At 30.3% G+C, this 21088-nt stretch overlaps 1 protein-coding gene across 3 annotated transcripts; it reads left to right on the top strand.

The window, feature by feature from the left end:
• Window positions 1-5239: 5239 nt before the first annotated feature.
• On the top strand, window positions 5240-17138 carry LOC124491713 (uncharacterized). Of its 3 annotated transcripts, XM_075735435.1 has the most exons (5): window positions 5240-5310; window positions 5436-7188; window positions 14971-15329; window positions 15428-16002; window positions 16126-17138. In XM_075735435.1, the coding sequence occupies exons 2-5, from the start codon at window positions 6284-6286 to the stop codon at window positions 16822-16824; spliced, it is 2538 nt and encodes an 845-aa protein (XP_075591550.1). In that variant the 5' UTR covers window positions 5240-5310; window positions 5436-6283; the 3' UTR covers window positions 16825-17138. The 3 variants fall into 3 exon arrangements, with proteins under 3 accessions (XP_075591550.1, XP_075591549.1, XP_075591548.1); XM_075735434.1 differs by lacking the exons at window positions 5240-5310; window positions 5436-7188 and having other exon boundaries at window positions 13706-15329; window positions 16126-16678; window positions 16751-16940; XM_075735433.1 differs by lacking the exons at window positions 5240-5310; window positions 5436-7188 and having other exon boundaries at window positions 13709-15329.
• Window positions 17139-21088: the final 3950 nt, after the last annotated feature.

The following is a 21088-nucleotide window of genomic DNA, read 5'->3' as shown; positions in this document are numbered from 1 at the left end:
GTGGTGATGGTGATTCTAACGTTTCGAAAAAGAATGAGAATGAATGGTTTGAAAACTCAGGTGAAATTTTTAAATATCGATCATGCTTGCATTTCATTTTCATTGTCATTTGTGTGATGATTCTCACTCCTATATATTTTGCTGTTATTTTTCCTTTTTTTTGGTATGTTTGGTATTTCGATTGTTGTTGTTATGTATATTTGCTACAACAACAACAGCAGCAGCAGCAGCAGCAATCGATTGGTCGTTGGCCTTTCGTCTTTGGTTGGTCATAGTAGACTGCGCGGTGCCAAATATCATCATGGATGAATGATCTTTTTTGCTTTTTATATTCACAATTTTATAGTGACACATTTGTGATGGCCAGAAAAAAACATTAAAAGCTTCAGGGCATTTTCATCGGGGTTTTCATCGTTTTTTTTTGGATCAAGAAAAGAAAGAATTTTTAGTTTTCTTTTTTCTCTCAATTTACCTTTATTCACAATTGACTTTAAGAAATTTTTCTTCTTGCTCTAGTGATTGGAATCGATCGATTTTTATTTTTAACTGGCAATTTGAAATTTGAAAATTGGTCACCACTTTTTTTCGGTGAGATAAAAAGAGAGCGAGTTATGTAATGTTTAGAAAACAAGATGAATTTTCACGAAAAAAAAGACTTGAATTATAAAACATTTTTGTAATTCACTGCATATTTGGGCATTTGGTTGAACCCAAAAATAACAACAACAACAACAACAATAATAATAAAAATATTCCTGAATCGCGTGCTTGAATTCAATTATTAAGCACTATTACTAAGGTAATCTAGGTATCTATCGAATCGATTGATTTTTTTCTCTTTCTCTGATTGAAACTTTACCTTACTTTTTAACGGTAAAATGAGAGAAGAATGAAAAAAAACGATCGATCTTATTGAATTCTGACATCTTATTTCCGATAAATGAAACGTTACTAAAACGTCACACTATGAATTGTTTCATTGATTCATATCCGTTCATTATTTACCGACCGTAATTTCCGATTTGTTCCAACACACACACACAAAAGTAGATACGTTGTTGTTATTATCTGCCTAGCTGATTGTTTTCAAATTGAAATCTAATTTATTTTCCATGTATCAAACACACACACTCACAACACGAAATCGATTCATTAGCTTTCAATGACAAGAAACCTTGTGTGTGTGTGTGTGTGTGTGAAACACCCGAATATAAAAAAATCGAAAAAATTACGGAAAATAGTTTTCGGAAACATTTTTCGCCCCATTCATTCATTCATTCAATCACTGGATGAAAAAAAAAATTGAATTTATGAATTTATTGAATTGATCCATTAATGAAACATATGTATCTGTGTGTGTTTCCATCAAAACATGAAAGATTATAAAGATTAGGATTTTGTTTTTTTTCTAGGACCATAAAAACATGACTAATCCTCTTAACACACACACACACACACATGACTTATAAAACGACCATAATCATCATATATAAAGAATCGTTCCAAAATGATTTTTATTGAACAACAACAACTTTGGATTATTCTACAATTCTCATCATTAAAAATCTAATAGTGATAATAAATTAGGATAACAGAAAATGATCACAGATCCAATATTCATTGCAAAACATTTTATTCGTTACGGGCGTGAAATTTACCATGTTGATGATGATCAATGCTCAGATGCTGTTAGCTCTTCAATTTAGTATTTAACTTTCATAATAATAACGATCAATGTTCATATTGTTGGAATAATTTTCACTTCAAATGTCAACCATATTACAATTACAAAATGTCGATGTTCAATGATTATCAATGATGATGATGGTGATTTATGAATATATCGCTTTTAATCGTAGACCGGAGCGTTTGTTTTTTTTTGCCCGGGTATAAGAAGGAGAAGGAGGAGGATAACGATGATGAGAACAACAAACCTATCACATATAATTGTCCGGCTTTTTATAAGCAAAAAAAAATGATTGTATTATGTGTCACACATACACACACAATAAACGTTTTTTTTCTGTTTTCAACAATAACCCAAGTGTTAATTGTGTGTCTTTGTTGTGTACACAGTAGCAATATTATATTGGGTCATTCATTTGAGACGAACCATGACAAATTGGTGGTGGTGGTGGTGGTGGTTGTTGTTGTTATTGTTGCCTTGATAGGCCCATTTAGACAGAAATCGAAGGCTGTGTGTTATTCACCTTTTTTTGGGCGATAAAAATGTGTATATATTCTTAGTCATCATCATAAACATCGAATATTATTGATTTTTGTTTTTTTCATTGCTATCATCATCATATATTAGGTTTCAGTAGATTGAATTTTTTTTTTTTTTTTTTTGATTTCCCACTACTAATGATCCAAGGAATTCACATGATACAGAACGGATTAGTGACAAATGATGATTCTTCTAGCCGACATGAATTTTATTTAAATAAAAAGACCCGATGCTGTGAGGGTTAATGATTTTTGAATGCAAATATGGCCACTATATAACACGAGACACAGACAAAAAAATAAACCCTATGAATGTTATGAAATGATAATAATAATAATGATTACAAAATGAAAATCAATATTAGTTAGTCAATCTTTTTATATATAAATGTAAGTTTAATCCAAAAAAGTCTGACTTTTTTTATGCAAAATCGCATAGCACGTGAACGGAAATCAAAATTTGGTCTGCTCACCTGGTAGTCATCCATTTTTTTTCATCCACTAAATGGTGGTAGTAATGAACAATGAACAAAACTTTTAATTTCCGTTTGGGAAATTTCATTTTTTTTTTCTGCATACATCAAACATACATTTCAAAAGAGTTTTTACTCTCTCGCTCTCTCTCTCTCGATTAAAATTGGACCAGTCAATTATCGATGATTATCCATCGATGATGGTGAATGGAAAGTAGAAAAAAAAACCGTTTCAAAAATTAAATGATCCATTCACATTTTGGTTTTTTTCTGGGCATTTCATCCACCTCAAAATACAACAGCATTTTGACTCGACATTTTAATATTCAATTAGGAAAATTGACTCTGCCTATTATCATCATCATCATCATCATCTCGAATTTGACCAAAGTTAAACTGAAAACCAAAATTGACGTGAGGACAATTTAACATGGAGCGAAAAACGAAAAACAAATTTTTCATTCCTTTCATCGTCATTTATGTTCGCCCGAATAAATTTGTTTCTAGTTGCGGTAATAATAATAATAATAATAATGATCGGTAAATCAAGAGAAAGAGAAAAAAAACTCGATTTAATTTATTCATATTCATCATAGCTAATTTAACTAAATAATAATTTCCATAATATTGAAATCTGGTCATGAATCGCTGGTTGTTGTTGTAGTCGTTTTTTTTTTGTTCTCACTGCTCTGGTTTGGTTTCAATGTTATTTTTTTTATATCTGTCTCTGTCTCTGTTGCCAATGATGAAGGGCAAAGTTTGTGTTTGTGTTTGGAACACAAATCGCAAACAACAGCGAAGCAACAGAGTAAAAGTGTGGAGGACGAGAGAGAGAGAGAGAGAGAGAGAGAGAGAGAAGGAGAAAAAAATGAAATCAAGTCGATTCGAGCCAAAGTCGACCATTACGACAACAAAATATGCAACAACATCAACAATCGATTGATTGGATTTTGGATTTTATCAATATAAAATCGGTCTAGGTTCTCTATGGATATTTTAGTTTATTTTTTTTCGAGATAATATACATACACACACACACACAAACTGAGCAACAACAAGAAAAAAAATTACAGGCAAATGATGACGACATTATATATTGTCGATATTTCAATCAATACACACACACACACACACACAAGTCAATATTTACCAATAAACCACCACGACGACGAGAGTACGATGATGAAGCTTATCGGTCCAGTTTTTTTTTCTTTCATTATTATTATTGATTGATTGATTGGATAAACGCGGCAAGACTTATTATTATTTGGTCGATGTTGATCATCACCAATGTTGATCATTTATTTTTTCCTTCCTCTCTCTCTCTCTCTCTCTCTCACCCCCATCATTTTTGTTTCACATTTTTTTTCATCATCATCATCGTCTCTAGGTTTCCAGAACAATCGACGATGATGACGACAACAATAATGGTCAGCACACATCAACAGTTACGAAGATTTATTGTGTATTTCATGATGGAATCATAAACCATATGTCGTTGTCGTTGTCGGTGTTGCTGTTGCTGTTGTTGTTGCTAGGAATAATATGCTAAACTGTCTGCTATACTATACCATTTGTCTTGATTTAAATATTCTGGAAAATTTATTATTTAACAACAGAAAAGCCAATTGAATCATGAATCGAGAATCATGTGATATAGAATTCATTTTTACAAAAAAGAAATTCTTTGAAAAAATGAATTGTTTCAAAAATAAATTAAAATAATTATGATGCTTTGGATGGCTGTCTGTATGGATTTTCTTTTTTTTTTTTGGGCCCAATTTTCTCTAATCACTGTGTGTGTGTGTGTGTGTGCGTTTTGTGTGTAAATATTGACGGACGTCGATACACACACACACACACACATATTTAATATCGACAAGATGTTGATTTTGACTGATTTTTTTTTCTTTTCGAAAAAAAATGAGAGATATGGAAGCCATGGTGAAATCACCAATACACACACACACACACACACATTATTCAACATAGTTTATATTAAACGAAGGTTGATAATCGTTATCGATATCGATATGTAGGGGATCGATGATCGGCGACCAATACATTGTTGTTGTTGTTGTGGTTGTGGTTGATGCCGAACCAGAAAAAAAAGTATAATTTTTTTTTCTTGACATGCAATGTCTGAGGCAGCAGTTTTTTTTTACATCAATTGACGAATGGAATGATCGATCAATAGATGATGATCAAAAATTATTAAGTTATTGTTATTGTTGTTGTTGTTGTTGTTACTATAATTATAATTATTATTTTTTTTTTCTTTATCAACAAATTAATTGTCGTCTTGATGGCGCCATCGATTCATCTAGTTTTTTTTTCTCAATACACAAACAATGATAATAATCTCCACGCCGTAGAGAAAAAATGAAGACAACAAAAATAAATTTCACCAAAAAAATAAAATGAAATTTGAAAAATCCAATTAAATTGACCTGAAATTCTTGAAAATTATCAATAAAAAATAACAACAACGAAATTCTTAATCAACAACAACAACAACAAAAATTACCAACATATGGAATGGGGCCAACAATATTATCGAAACAAAACCCAATTCCATTTAATAAGATGAGATTGATGATTGTTATCAAAGGTAAGACGATGATGATTTTATTTTGATAAGTGAAAACCAAAAAAAAAAAATTCTACCTGATTATTTTGACTTTGATCCAATAAAAAATGAAGATAAAAAAATTTTTTAATCAAAATTGTTATTAGAGAAGAAACCGATCTGTTGTCTGGATCCATGATTATTATTGTCATTGATTATCAATCAATCAATTATTCCAACTCATCATCAATAATATTATTTGATGATATTTTAATCGATAATTGATACACCTATTTTGTGTATATTTTAGTGATAAAGAAAATTTTCTTTTCTTTAAAAAAAATGTGAAAAATATTAGAAACAATAATAATAAAAAAAATCCAAAAAAAACTAAGTCTCTATGCCAATCATATAATCGTTAATTGATTATCGATTGCCATTGCCAATTGAATAAATCATCGTACATTCTAGATGGAAATCATTAACTTTTTTGCCGTTAATTGATGATCAACACACACACATACATGACGAATGAAATAATTTTTGGAATTTTCTTCTTCTTCAAAAAACATTGTTGTTGTTTTCCAGGTGATTACATCCGTTTTTTTTGCTTGTTTTGTTTTGTTTTGTTTTATTTTATCTGATAATCATACAATTTTCGAATGACGATATGTCAACAAGACATTGAACTTGAAACGAACGATTCCGGCAAATTTCCATCATCATAATAGTATTGATTTTAAAATTTTTTTTTTTTTGATGTCAACATACGGTGAAGTGTTATACACTCTTGAATTTCATCATCATTATAAATATTGGTGTTATAAACATCAATCAATCAATCAATAAAACAATAAAATCAATCACTCAATCAATCTGGATTCTATCGAAATAATAATCTATTGACACCTCATCGAAATCAGATTATAATCCTTGATCTTGAAGTGTGATTTTCATATTTTTTTTATTGTTTTTTTTAAATGAAAGTTGAAAAATTTTTTTTTTTTTTGAAAAAATGATGGAACAATTATCATCATCAACAACAACAACAACGGATTCATCATCACCATCAAAATCAATGGAAGAAATTTCCATTTTAAAATCCACAGTAGTTGATCATAATCAATCAAACAATGATCATATGAATGCATCGGTCAACAATAATGACCAATCTACAATTATTGAACAAAATATTGTATCTCATACCGATAATAATGATAATGTGGATGATAAAAATCAATTTTCCAATAATAATATTGATGTTGAAAATTGTCAACAATCATCAACCACACCGGCAATTATTGAGCCATTGCAACAACAACAACAACTTACAACATCTTATTGGAATCCTTCTGATTATTGTTCAAATAATGAACAAAATCATCATCAACCACAATGGCAACAAGATGTCTATATGCATCGTGAAATTCCTTCATACAATAATTCCTATTTAATTTATCATCCTGATGCAACAGTGACAAATATGACACCTGAAGATAATCATCATCATCATCATAGTCATTATTATTATGATCATCATCAAAATCATCCATCATTAGTTGGCATTAATAATAATTATCATAATCATAATCATCATCATCCTCATGAATCGATTGTGAATGGAAATCATCATTTAACACCAATAATTAGTAATCATCAAATTATAGAAAATAATAATAATTATCATATTACATCATTAGATTCAATAATTAATTATCAATTACAAAATAATGTTATTATTGATAATAATTTAAATTCAACAACAACAACAACAGCAACGACAACAACAACCACAACGGCAATAGAACCAGCAATAGCATCATCATCATCAGTAACGAAAGAGGATTTAAAATTGGTACCACCATTACTGCAACCACCACCACCATCATTATTGGATATCGATGAATATAATAGAAGCAGGTATGTGTATGGAATGAAATATTTTTTTTCCATTTCCCTTTTCCCATTATCCGATTGGAATTTTTTTTTTTATTTTTGAAAAAATCGCCATCATTCATTCATCGATGATGATGACATATTATTATCGATGAAAAGAAATTTGAAACTAAAAAAAAAGAAAAGTGACGATTGAAGAAGAGTAATATTACCAAACAAAAAAAAATTGTCATCATCACACAAACATTGAAATCAAACTTGAAAATAAAAATGACTTTTCATTCATCGTTCACACTACACCTCAATACCTCGATAATCAATGCACACCTGCATGGCCAAAAAAAAAACGACAATGACGAAGAAGAAATGAAACACTCCATTGCTTGTTGTTGTTGTCGTCGTTGTAATTGTTGTCTCATCGTAAAAAAAAATGGTCAACATGAAGATTTGGTTTATGGAATGTCACCGACCACCACACACACTTATTGATCTTCCCTATTGATCACATGTTGTTTACACAATCAAACAAAAAAAAATTTTTTTTTTTTTTTGAAGAAAAAAATCGATCCAATATCAAAGAAAAAGAATGAAATCTTGGAAAAATGGATCGATTACGAATTTATATATATCGAGAAAAAAACAAGTGAAAAGAATGTGAATAAAAAAAAAATCCTCCATTACTAAAGGTATTTTGACCTTAAACACGTGTGTGTGACATTTTCTTCACCTTTTAAAAGCTATCATAATCATCATCATCATCATCATTGAGAATATAAAAAAAAAGTCATTGAATAAAGAGAGCTAAATAAACAAACGTTTTTTTGGAGAATACAACAACAACAACAACAACGATAAATAGAAGTAGGAGGAGGAGGAGGCAATTGACACCGATGATAATAATAATAATAATAAATCGGGTTGGAATATAAAAAAAACAGCAGCAGCAGCAGCAATAGTGAAAGATTTATTGTTAAATCAAAAAAAAAAAAAGAAAAAAATCTTTTTTTTTCAAATCTCAAACAACACTTTTTCTCACTACCATTATTGACTTTTGACCTTTTACTTTCTGAATTCGTATGCCCTTCTGTTATTTGTTTGGTTTGGTTTGGTTTGGTTTTTTGCTTGAACAAAAAAATTCTCATTCCTCGTAACAGTTGGGATATATTTCAATTTTTTTTCTGGTTTGAAAATTTGAACAACGAAAAAAAACCTGATCTGATATAAAGAATGATTCGTTTTTTTTACTGGTTTGATTCACTTGTCAAATGATGATGATAAAAAAGTTGATGTTTTTTGTTGTTGTTGTTGTTGTTGTTAATTAATTAAAAGTTTTATCATTCGTTGTCGATTCATTTAATTAACATTTTTTTTTTGTAATTCTCCTGATTAATAATTTTTTCCATTACTTTTTCATCATTAATCATATGAGTGAGAAAACTAAACAAAAGGATAACTACAACATATATATATCTAATGAGCAAAAAAAAGAGGAAAAGGAAATCAGTAAATGTGATGGGCGATTTGTTTAATTCAGACTTTAAAATATAAATGATGATGATGATTTTCGAAAATTTCCGAATTTTTCTTTAGAAAAAAAACTGTTTACAATTTCGGTTAAAACAAATAAAATGATAAAAATGATGGTGATTACTATGATGATGATGATGATGATGATGGAGAAAAATGAACGATTTTCATGCCGAAACAGAAGGAAAACCAGAACAGAATGAAAAACTTTCAAATAGACATTATCATTATCAACAACAACATCATCATCATTGACTAGAATTGAGAGAAAAAAAGCTAAAACTAAAGTAAACTAATGATGTGTGTTCATGGTGTACAAGACAACCACATACATATAATTTCCGCATCGATAGATTATAAACAATAGAAAATTGTTGCGGTTATTAGAAAAACCCGAAACAAACACACACACACACATTCCGGATCTAAAAAGTGTTATAACACTGTTTATGTGTATATGTGTGTGTGTGTTTGACACGCTTATGCTCGAATAGTTTTTTTTCTGGTTTAGTTTCTTGTTTTGTTGTATTAGTAGTAGTTATTGTTTTTCTTGTTACTTTGCTATCGTTTATGGCATCATCAACATCAACAAAATAGTTATCGGTTTGGTTAAAACAATAAAAACATTCTCGTCATCATCATTATAGAATCGTGAAAATGAATGAATGAATGAATGAAGAGACCACAAAAAAAAAGTTATCATTGTTTTTGGTGTTTGATATAATAATATAATACACTCGGCACGTTTCCGTTCACATTTCTTTTTTTTCATCAAACATACACACACACACACACACACACAGTTTGTTGGTTGGGTTGATTTTTTTTTTCGCTACTAAATTTTATTATGATGATGATGATGGTTTTTCAGAATGAAAATGTGAAGAAGACGAAGAAGTAGATGAAAAAGAAATCAAGTCATCCAGCCAAAAAAAAACCATTATCAACCACACACACACGTTATTCTGTGTGTGTGTGTGTGTGTTGCACAAATTGACCCAAATGGAAATTAATTATAATCCGAAAAACATACACACATGTCTCTCTCTCTCTGTGTGTGTGTGTGTGTGTATGTAATTCGAAACAAAAAAAAAGTATTTAGATTATTGGATTTGTTATTGTTTTCCACCAATGGATGTATGGAAGGTCATCATAGATGACCAAAATGTAATGTAAAAGTTTCATTTTGTTGTTGAAATAAGAAATAAAAAAATTTCAATAACAAAGACAACATCTGATGATTGATTTTTTTTTGCGAGAAAATTTTTTCACAGTTTTTTTCTTCTTCCACTGACATCCAAAATATAAAATGGTCCAATCACCCTGTTCCTGCCGCATTATAATTGACTTGTTGAGAGAGAAAAAAAAATAACGAAGAAAAGTGTTTTTTTTCTGTTTGTTTGTTTTGATGATCATAAATTATAATTAAAATCTTCTGGTAAATCTTGATGAATATTTTTTTTCCTTGCTGACTTTTGGCATTGATGACCACTGATGATGTAAAGCTAACGACAACAACAAGGTGTGTGTGTGCTTCAGATCAACGAGTGGGATTATCATCATCATCATGAACAATGTTGCTAAATGTAGAAAATTCTAACAAATCTATAGGTAGTACCTCTAAGCATTTTTGCAGATTCATTCATTGAAACAAAATCCATATTGGCCCCATTCTCTTTAAATCATTAACAGTAGTAGGTGATCAATCAAGATCAGGATCTACTAAAGGGGAGGAATGAATGAATCAACCATCATCATCATCATCATCATCATCGATATAGACCCGAGCCTAGATATAAAAAAAAATCGATATAAAGCCCCTTGTACAATGTTTAATAATGAACAAAGATGATGATGGTGTGTGTGTGTGTACAATCAATATTATAAATGGAGACCTAGCCCTAGATTTTTTCGTTGTTATCGTCAACAATACTTGGGGATAATCATTTTTTGTTGTTGTTGTTGTTGTTGGTCATTTACATTATAAAAGCAAATGAAAAAACGTGTGTGAGTGTACATGGCAATAGTGAAAAAAAAACCGTTAATCCTCCTCATCATAAGGAACACACAGAAAGAAAGAGAGAGAGAGAGAGATCATTATTGTCATCATCATCATAATAATAATCATTGCCTTTTGCTTTTACATATGAATGAATAGTAGCTATTTTATTTCATTTTATTAAATGTGATTAATGATTCGTATATATAAATTCAGCGAACACAAGAGACGAATAACTAACTAATGTTATAAACCAAGAGGTGTTAATCTAATCTAAACTAAACAATGGTACAATGTGTGTGTGTGTGTGTGTGTGAACACAACAACAACCCGAACGATTTCATTTTCTGGGGCCATAGGGACTAACAACAACAACAACATAATAAATTGTATACTACGGTGGATGTTCAAGCCTCTTTCTAATTTTTTTTTTTTGTTGTTCACCCCGTTGTTCTTGATTATAAGTGAGGAAAGCAACAACAACAAAAAAAGTCCTTGCCATCCATGTGTGTGTGTGTATGTGTGACGCCATTGACTTTGATGACATAACGATGACAATGAGAATGTACAAAATATATTGAATTTATATATGAATCCAGTGAAAACAATTTCTATTTGTTTGATGATATATATATGATGATTAGGTTGGTTTTTTTTTCTCATCGTTGTTGTTGTCAAGTTTCATTCTGTATATTCTTTATTTGTTTCATTTTGGATTGTCGACGTGCGCAGAACATCAAAGTAGTTTGGATTTTTAAAATGAAAAGTGGTGGTTGACAACATGAGAGATTCGAACAACGAAGAAGAACAAGAATCTAGAAAAAAAAGGAAAAAGAAAAGTGGATACTTGCGCTTTGTGATTTTTTTTTTTTTTTTGGTACCGATTTTGGTCTGGAATTCTATTGTGTGGTTCCACACATACACACATAATTCATAGATCCAAAAAAAAAGAAGAGGAAAAAGCAAAAATAGAGCTCTATGCTCAACTGGAATGTGGGCCCGATGTGGAATTTTTTTTTTTTGAAGTATGTGCGCGACGCCGAAAAAGTGAAGAAAGCTTGTGCGTGTGTGTGTGAATAAAATTTCTGGTAAAAGAGGTGGGATTCTTCAATTCCATTCGATTGGCTATACACACACACACAAACATTGAATGAATGAATAAACTAAAGAGAGATGGAAACTTATGCCGCACACTCAAATCTCGTTCACTTCTAACTAACTAGCTAACTAACTAACGAAAAAAAAACAAGCTCCTCTTGTCTTGAAGATTTTCCATTCATTCATTCAATGTCGAATGAATAACGAAAAAAAAGGAATGAACAACCATAAAGTGAGTAAAGAAGATGAGAAAAAAAAAACTAGAGCACGAAGCACATTGGAGAGTGCTCTTATGGTATTGTATATTCAATTCATAATAGAAGAATACACACACACACACACACCAATGATAATAATAATGGGTACCAAATATACAACACATCATACAAACCAAAGCCATTCGTCAATATAAAAAAAATTGCATATAAAACACTCTACAATACAAGTCCAACCTACTTTTTTGTATAAGTTTCAACCTTTTTTTTCTTCTTCCACACTACATTTGGTAAATAAATATACTCTTTAAAAATGTGTAGTATATATGACTCCCTCGATCTTTCTCATTCTCTATGGTTTTTTGTTCAAATTCAACTTTCATTCGGTTTTTTTTTCTTTTCCTTTTTTTCTATTTGTTTGTTTGTCCATACTCTTCAATCGTATTTTCATACACTATGGACAACAACACGCACTACATACTCTCTCTTGAATGACAACAATTTTTTTTTTCTTCTTAACCATTTGAAGTGCGCCAGCGCCAATCATCATTACACACAAGAGGGTTCTTTTTTTCTGGTTTTCTCAATTTTGGCTTTGGTGGCCAGGTACCAGGGCTAAATTTATATATACCAAAAACTGAAAAAAAACCAGCCATCATCATCATCATCAATAGAGTGTGTAACAACCCATCGTCGTAATAATAAATGAAAATCATCGTATTGAAAAAAGAATGAATATCAATGGTTAACGCCTATTTCTACACAGAAATAACAACAACAATTTATGTCTGTATTCAAAATGTCTATCTTGAAATCATGAAAAAAAAAGAATAAATTGTCAAATATAGATTGGATTTATATTTGAAAACTTTACAGCAAAACAACAACAAACAAGACAATCTTGAAACATAAACCTTCAAAAATAATATTTCCAATACATTTCGATTTTGATCAGCATCATCAAATAAAAATCCATCCTTCAAGTATGATTATCGTCAACATTATTGAATTGAAGAAACAAACAAACAAACATCAAATTGGAATAAGTGAAGGACAAATAAATTAAAAAACAAATCCTGAAGAAATCATCATAAAACTCCTTATTATTATTATTATTATTATAAATGGTAAACGATTACAATCGAAAATCAAGTATATCACAAGCATACCTTACCTACCTACCAAACCTGATGACAAGTGGCATTTATTAAGTGATCACATTTTTTTTTGTGTGTTTGTGTATAAAGAATCAAGTCTATTGAGCCCACCAGATCTGATCAACATACCAAACACACGCACACTCATCATACACACACACACAAGTGTCATCGACAATCCAATTGGATTAAGCTATCGTTTTTATTGAAAAAAAAAATAATTTGATTACATTTTTGCTGCAACAAAAAGAAGAAAAAAAAAGATTAAACATTTTCTTTTTTTCTCCTTCTCACCCATTAGATCGTTATTGCAAATTATTATTATTAATATTAAATGTTGTTCAAAGTTAATTGCCATCAAGCATCTGTCATCTCTATTGGTATGTGTGTGTGTATTATCGGTAATCAAGAGATCCGGACCACTATAATTTCAAGCACATCATCATAAGATTATCCAATTCAACAAAATAGCTCTAGAGATTATTTTACACACATATATTTCATATTTAAGAATTTATTCTAGCCAACACATACATATATAATCGACGTTTATTTGTATCAAAAAAAAAATTGATTTGATTTGATTTTTTTTTATGGTCAAGGTGTGATTTGAAAAGTTTCAAAGAAATAAGAAAACAAAAACAGAAATGATACAGAATACTATTACTAAACGAGAAACACAATCAACATCACCATCATTATCATCTGCATCATCATCATCATCATCATCATATCCATCCATATCGTCAACACCACCATCATCATCAACATCACCATCATCATTACAACAGAAAAAAATGGAACAAATTGGAAAAAAACATAAAGAATTATCGTTAATAAATGAAATTGATTCGAATGAAATCAATAAAAAATTACCAACATCAACATCATCCGCCTCTTTATCGTCGACAATGACAACAACATCGATAACACCGCAATTATCATTGCCATCATCGTCATCATCACATTCAACACAATTAACACAACAACAATTGATAATGTTGGCTGCACATAAAGAAATTCAGGCCATTTATTTGGCCCAACAACAACAACAACAGCAACAGCAACAGCAACAAGAATTATTATTGAAAACAAATGGAATTTTAGATAAATCCAATTCCGCCTTAGCATCATCAGCATCGATGATTATTGCACCACAAATAAATCCAGCCTTACAGCAATCATCAATGGCAGCATTTATGGCTCCATTTGTTAATTCATTATTAGCTAAAAATTTTATTAATCATAATAATAAACATTCAATTATGTCTTCAACATCGGCAATGTTAAAATTATTACCCGAATCATATGATTCTCATCATAATCATCATCATCAACATCATTATCATCATCAAAATTCAAATAGAAAACGAAATATATCATCAGAATCAAGATCAAAAACAACATCATCACCAAATGTACATAGAGATCATAATCCAAAAGAATTGGATACTAAATCAATAACACATAAATCAATCATAAATAATACAAAAATAAACAATAAACAAACATCTAGTCCAAATAAATCAACAACAACAACAACGAAAACTGGTTTTAGTGTTTTAGATATTCTTGGTAATCGTAATAATAATAATAATAATAAAAATGATGAACCAAATAATGATGATGATAATAATAATGATGATATGGATAAAGAATCCAGGCCATTATCATCAATATCATCATCATCAACAATAACATCATCCCAATCGGCTAATAATAATAATAATTCAATTATAAATAAAAATGATAATCAAAATAATCATAATAATAATAATAATAATCATAAATCTTCTAAATTAAATAATAGTGGTGTCATAGTTGATGATGGTCAATCAACAACAGCAACAACATCGACAACAACATCGACAACGACATCAACGACAGCAACACCTGGTGAACGACAATCATCAAAAATACTTAATGTGCAATCATCATCATCATCATCATCAATCATAGAATCGAATGGTGGTTTGAACCATAATAATAATTTTCCAAATACGAATACATCATCATCATTCTATTATAATCCCAGTGCTGGTAATGGTGGATCAACAACAAATGATCAATACGCATCAGCATATAGCCGTTATTTTGCTGCTAATACGAATCCAGATACAAATCCATTTCTAAATCCATCAGCATTTGGTGCATATTCATCGGCATTAGGTATGTGTGGATTTTTTTTGTCTTTAATTTTTCAATTTACTTGTTTTTCATTTTCATAATAAAATATGGATCAAATTTTTTTTTCATTTGAAAAAAAGGTTCAACATTACCAAATCACCTGGGCCATCATTTGGATGGATCAACATCATTGTTTGGCTTACATTTATTGGATGGTAATCAAAATGGTAATACATTTGTCGAAACAAATCCAGATACAGAATTAGCTGCATCATATAAAAATTTAGCTGCCAATTATAATCATGGAAAATTTACCGTTAACAATCATCGTCCATCAACGGGATCATTATTTTCACCAACAAACACTAATCGAACAAGCAATAATCAAAGTCCATATAATTCTGAAGAAAATCTAAGCGTTACCGATAGTACTGATGATATGATTGATGATGATGATCTAATGAGAAATGGTGATTCAAATAAATCGTCTGATTATCATCATCATCATCATCATCATCATCATGGAACAGTGGATATTGTTGGTGGTGGTATTGGACCACAGAAAAAACGTAAACGACGTGTGTTATTTAGTAAAGCACAAACATTTGAATTGGAACGAAGATTTCGTCATCAGCGTTATCTTTCTGCACCGGAACGTGAACATTTAGCAAATATTATTCATTTGACACCTACACAAGTGAAAATCTGGTTCCAGGTATGTATTTGTATTATCGTTAATATATTCTGTAAATCATTTTCAATAAATGAATAAATTAGAAATGCAAATTTTATGACAAACAATAACATCATGATCCCATTATTTTTCATTATAAAATAGAATCATCGTTATAAAACTAAACGAGCAACACAGGAAAAAACAATGGAACATCATCATCATCAACAACAGCAACAAACATCGTTAGTACAATCGACAGCTTCTCCACAGCCATCATCACATCATATTGGTGGTACATTATCATCAAGGCGTCTATCACTTTCGGGATTAATTCGTGCTGGACAAGCTGAATCAAAATCAATAACAACGGGTGGTAGTGATCATCATCATCATCATCATCATCAACATCATCATCATGGTAATAAAGAATTACTTATGACAAATGGATCGATTGTAACAACGCCACCAACACCAACAACAAATGCTACAGCAATGGCAGCTGTATCAGCAGGTATACAATATGGATCATCATCAACAATAACAACGCCTACATCAACAACATCGGCCAATAATAATAATAATAATAATAATGGACATCATCCACAACCGCCACCACCACCACCATCAACATTTAATATGATGAGTGCTGCTGCAATGGCTGCTGTTGCTGCTAGTTATGGTCATCATTCACATCCACATCATAATCATCATCATCATCCAGGAACAACACCTCCATCTTCAAATCATTTATCAGCAGCAGCATCAGCAGCAGCAACAACAACAACACATCATCAACAACTAATGTCACAACATGCAGCCGCAGCTGCAGCATGGGGATCAAGTTTATTCTGGAACAATTGATTGACAGTATCCAACACCATTACAATATTTGATTTGATCGATCCAAAAAAAAAAATGTTTCAAATTGATAATTCAATGTACATATGAACGGAAAAAACACAAATTTTTTTTTGAAAACAAAAAAAAACAATTAGATCATTAGACATTCATTTGTGTTGTTTCTCTAATAGGAAATATAATATAGTTGTCATCATTTTGTTCACTAAAAAAAAAAATTCATTCATTCAGAAAAAAAACTGCCCCCGTATGTCAGAATTAATATTACCGACATAAAGAATAATGAAATAAAAAATTTATTGTTACATGTTCCAAAATGATCGTTTCGAATTTCCGAATGATTTCTCTGTTGATGATGATGATGAGAAGTCTTTCGAGACCATTTAGCTAGATGAAAAGTGAAAAAAAAATTTGATTTGTATTCAGACAAATTGATTTAATTTTCGAAATAATTTCCAAATAAAAATTAACCACAATTTGACAAAATGAAAATCCAATTGAATTTCTTAGTCATTCACTCGACTGACTCATACTTGTCTACAATGATTGAGATTCGTTAAAATTTGAATGAGTAAAAAAAAAAATCGATCAAACGATCATTTAATGTTATTCATTCAATCAACAAGATGAACAAAAGAGAAAACGAAAATCGGATATTCCAATAGGTTATATTTACTACTACAACTAATTAGGGTATTCGAATATTATAATATCAATTTAACAAACCAAAGATTAACAACCAAACACCGGTTTGTGTGTGTGTGTGCGTGTTTGTGGAAAGATTTAAATAAATAAATATATATCACATGTTAACGGTTGTCATTCGGCCATACAAATAATTTAATCATCATCATCATCATCAACAACAGCAATAACAAAACTGACACGTGTCATGAGATGGACACCCAATGTATTATCAGGTTTTTAGGGGTTTGGTTCGTTGAATAGATCAATGGACCGGCTAGAAAAGAAAACTTTTAATTCTAAATAAATATAGATAGATAGATAGATTGCGTGATAATATTTGGGAAAAAAAACCACGTCACCACACTCTATTTAATATATTCATATTTACAAAACAACGTACAATTCTTTCTTTTTCATGATGATGATTGAATAAAAAAAATGTATATAATTAACCACCCAAACATAACCTGTGTGTGTGTGTGTGTGTGTGTGTGTGTCTGTTGTACAAGCATAAGCTAAAGTTGTTTACGGATCATTTACATCATTTATTTCCAAAAAAAAAAAAAAATTCGAAATCAAAATAATCGGATCAAATATATTTAAGAAGTCGATAAAATAAACCATCATCATCAGTCAGCCAAACACACACACACACACACACGAATACAAAAGAGGATTTACAGAATAATCATATAGGGATTTTTTTTTTGAAAAATTTTTTCGAAATAAATAAATTGGTGCTGCTGGAATCTTCTCACGGTTTGTTCCAATAATAATGATGATCCAGAAATTATATTATATAGATACAAACCACTAAAACTAGCAAAAAAAGCCATCTGTCTATGGTTTTTATTGTTATTGTTGTTATTGTTGTTGTAATTTTAACAATGATGACAGAGAAATGATGAGCATTTGATCTCTATTTCTCTTGTTCAACAAAAAAAGACAAGCGATCCAAAAAAGGTCAGCCGAGGTTAATAATTTATGCTGAACAGAAAAAAAACATACAAAACCTTTAATATATAACGAGATATCAAAAAAATCTCAGATCACTTCAACAAATATAACATTAAATTCATGGCCAACATACACAAACACAAATCCAATATCGACTATAATAAATTATCATTTAGTTGGTTTATCTTGGCCAGAAATTTTTTTTATTATTATTATTGATAAAAGACAACGAAAAAATTCTTCAATTTAAATTCATTTACACGTACCACTATCATCAAATCATAAATTCATTATAAAAAAATCTAATGAAATTCATTCGTTTCTAATGTAATTGTAATCGTCTTTTTTTTATAATTTGATGATGATGATAAAAATGAAATGAAATGAACGAAAAAAAAATAACAAAACCGGAAATATAGGAATCAAAAATGAATCATCGTTCGTTTTTTGGATATACCAGAAAAAAAATCAATAAATCAAACTCAGTGTTCAGTTTTTTTTTTTTTTTTTATTAATTAATCAAAATGACAACGACAGTGATATATATTTCCGGAAACTATCCCCATGCTCTTCGTTTTTTTTTCTTTCTCACAACAGGATTTCAATATGATGATGATGATGATAAAAAGATTGATCATTGATGAAAATAAAATGAAAAATAAAAACGAAAAAAAAACTGAATTCTGAATTCAATCGAACGAATTGAAAAAAGAAAGAAAAAATCTCATTGAATCATTGACTCACTCATTGATCCAACAATGAAAAACATGAAACATATTTTTTTCGTTTCTTTATGTTTGATTTTTTTTTTTGGTTCGCTTCTTCATTGAGAAACAGAAACCAGATTGGTCAATTGATTTCAATTGTGTTTGATTTACAGTTTCGTTTGGATCGCCGTTTACCAAATGTAGGAAAAATGAAAACCAGACCAGTGTTTATTCGGAATCAGGAACAGGAATATAATTCGTAAAAATTATTGAGCCAAAAGACAAATATGAATTTCAGTCTATGGGCATTATATTTGTGTGTCCAATATCAATAAATCCTCCACCACCACCACCACCATCACCACCAACCATAATGTAATCTACTTAAATATGCCAAAAGATTCTATGGTTTTATCAATTGAAATGAATGAATGAATGAATGAATGGGTGGGCCCATCATAGATTTTGCATTGATTTTTTTTTCTCTCTCTGTGTGTTTGTTCATTCAGTTGACAACTTAATTAAATCATGTGAAACATAGACACAGAGAGGGACAGTATACAATTTGAACAACAACAACAAGTTTATATCAAACAAATATCATGAATCTTGATTTTCATCATCATCATCAACATCAATGGTGGCCAGTTGGTGGTGGGCAAAGCAACCAAATGATTGTTTTTTTTGTGTGTGTGTTTTGCTTGAAAATTGTATAACAAAAACAACATGATGATCAATCAGAATGGATGGACAATATATTGTCACAAAATAATATAGAAGATGTAATCACATAAAATGTGTGTGTCTTGAGCTCAAATTTTTTTTTTAGGTTTATCAAAATGAAACCCGAAAAAAAAACAAAAAAGGCTACATTACCCCAAAAAATACATTGTATGTTGTAATCGGTAGCGAGGTGTGAACATTTATATTTTCTGGTTTTGATAGTTCTCATGGGATCCCGGGATTTTTTCTTTACAAAATAAAAATTGAATTCTAGTTAGCCACTATTCTCATGGTCTGTGTGTGAAGAATAATGAAGAAATTAGAAAACAACAACAAAGACAATTAGCTACGAAATAGATTTCCTAAAATACAAAATGAACACACACATACACACATACATACACAAAGAAATAGATTGAAAATTGAATAGAATGAAAAGAAAACGAATAAAATTTTTTTTTTCATTGACTGCAATTGACATCTGATTTTTCTTTCTGTTATTATTCGGTTAGAATATAGAATCAAACATTGTGACAGCATGTGGTCGTCCTATTGTGGAACCATTGGTGGTGGTTTGATTCTCCATAGGGTTGATGATTGGCCATTGCGCCATGAATCTGATGTGTTTGTGTGTGTATACGGAGGCCAATTTAGCCATTTAATTGTATTGTATGTGGAAATATGACCATGAAACGTACCAATACACACACACACACACATACAAACCAAATAGACAGGAAAAACCATTGTCATAAATCAGCGATTAAATGAGATAGAAAAAAAAGAATCATTGGATTCTTTCTTTTTTTTTTTTTTTGATTATTAAGAGTGATTCAAATGAATGACACACACATACACACACACATCGAAACAAACCAGTCACTTCACTACAGGGCAGAACAACAACAACAACAACAACAAAATTCTCAATGACAATTGATGAAATGTTCCCTATTTAAAAGTTAATAAAATGGAAACAAAAAATGATGCCTGAATGTAATCGTAGAGGATGGAATCCAATATGATCAACAACAACAACAACAACAACAACATGGCTGATCTCATTTCCGTTCATTTATTTCGGTTTGTTTGTTTTAATCAATGGATCATCTCATATCAATTGTGTGACAAAACAAAACAAAACGCACACACACACACACACATACAATCCAAAATGAAATGGAATTCTTTCA

The sequence above is a fragment of the Dermatophagoides farinae genome, chromosome 1 (assembly GCF_024713945.1).
Source record: "Dermatophagoides farinae isolate YC_2012a chromosome 1, ASM2471394v1, whole genome shotgun sequence".
NCBI classification, from domain to species: domain Eukaryota; kingdom Metazoa; phylum Arthropoda; class Arachnida; order Sarcoptiformes; family Pyroglyphidae; genus Dermatophagoides; species Dermatophagoides farinae.
The sequence above is the reverse complement of the archived record's forward strand: the minus strand, read 5'-3'. Positions and strand labels throughout refer to the sequence as shown.

Excerpts from the sequence above, each read along its gene's own strand:
- LOC124491713 (XM_075735433.1), top strand. The coding sequence starts at position 13,808 with ATGATACAGAATACTATTACTAAACGAGAAACACAATCAACATCACCA. Across the intron at positions 15,330-15,427 it reads TGCATATTCATCGGCATTAG|GTTCAACATTACCAAATCAC; the intron begins GTATGTGTGGAT and ends TTTGAAAAAAAG. Across the intron at positions 16,003-16,125 it reads AAGTGAAAATCTGGTTCCAG|AATCATCGTTATAAAACTAA; the intron begins GTATGTATTTGT and ends ATTATAAAATAG.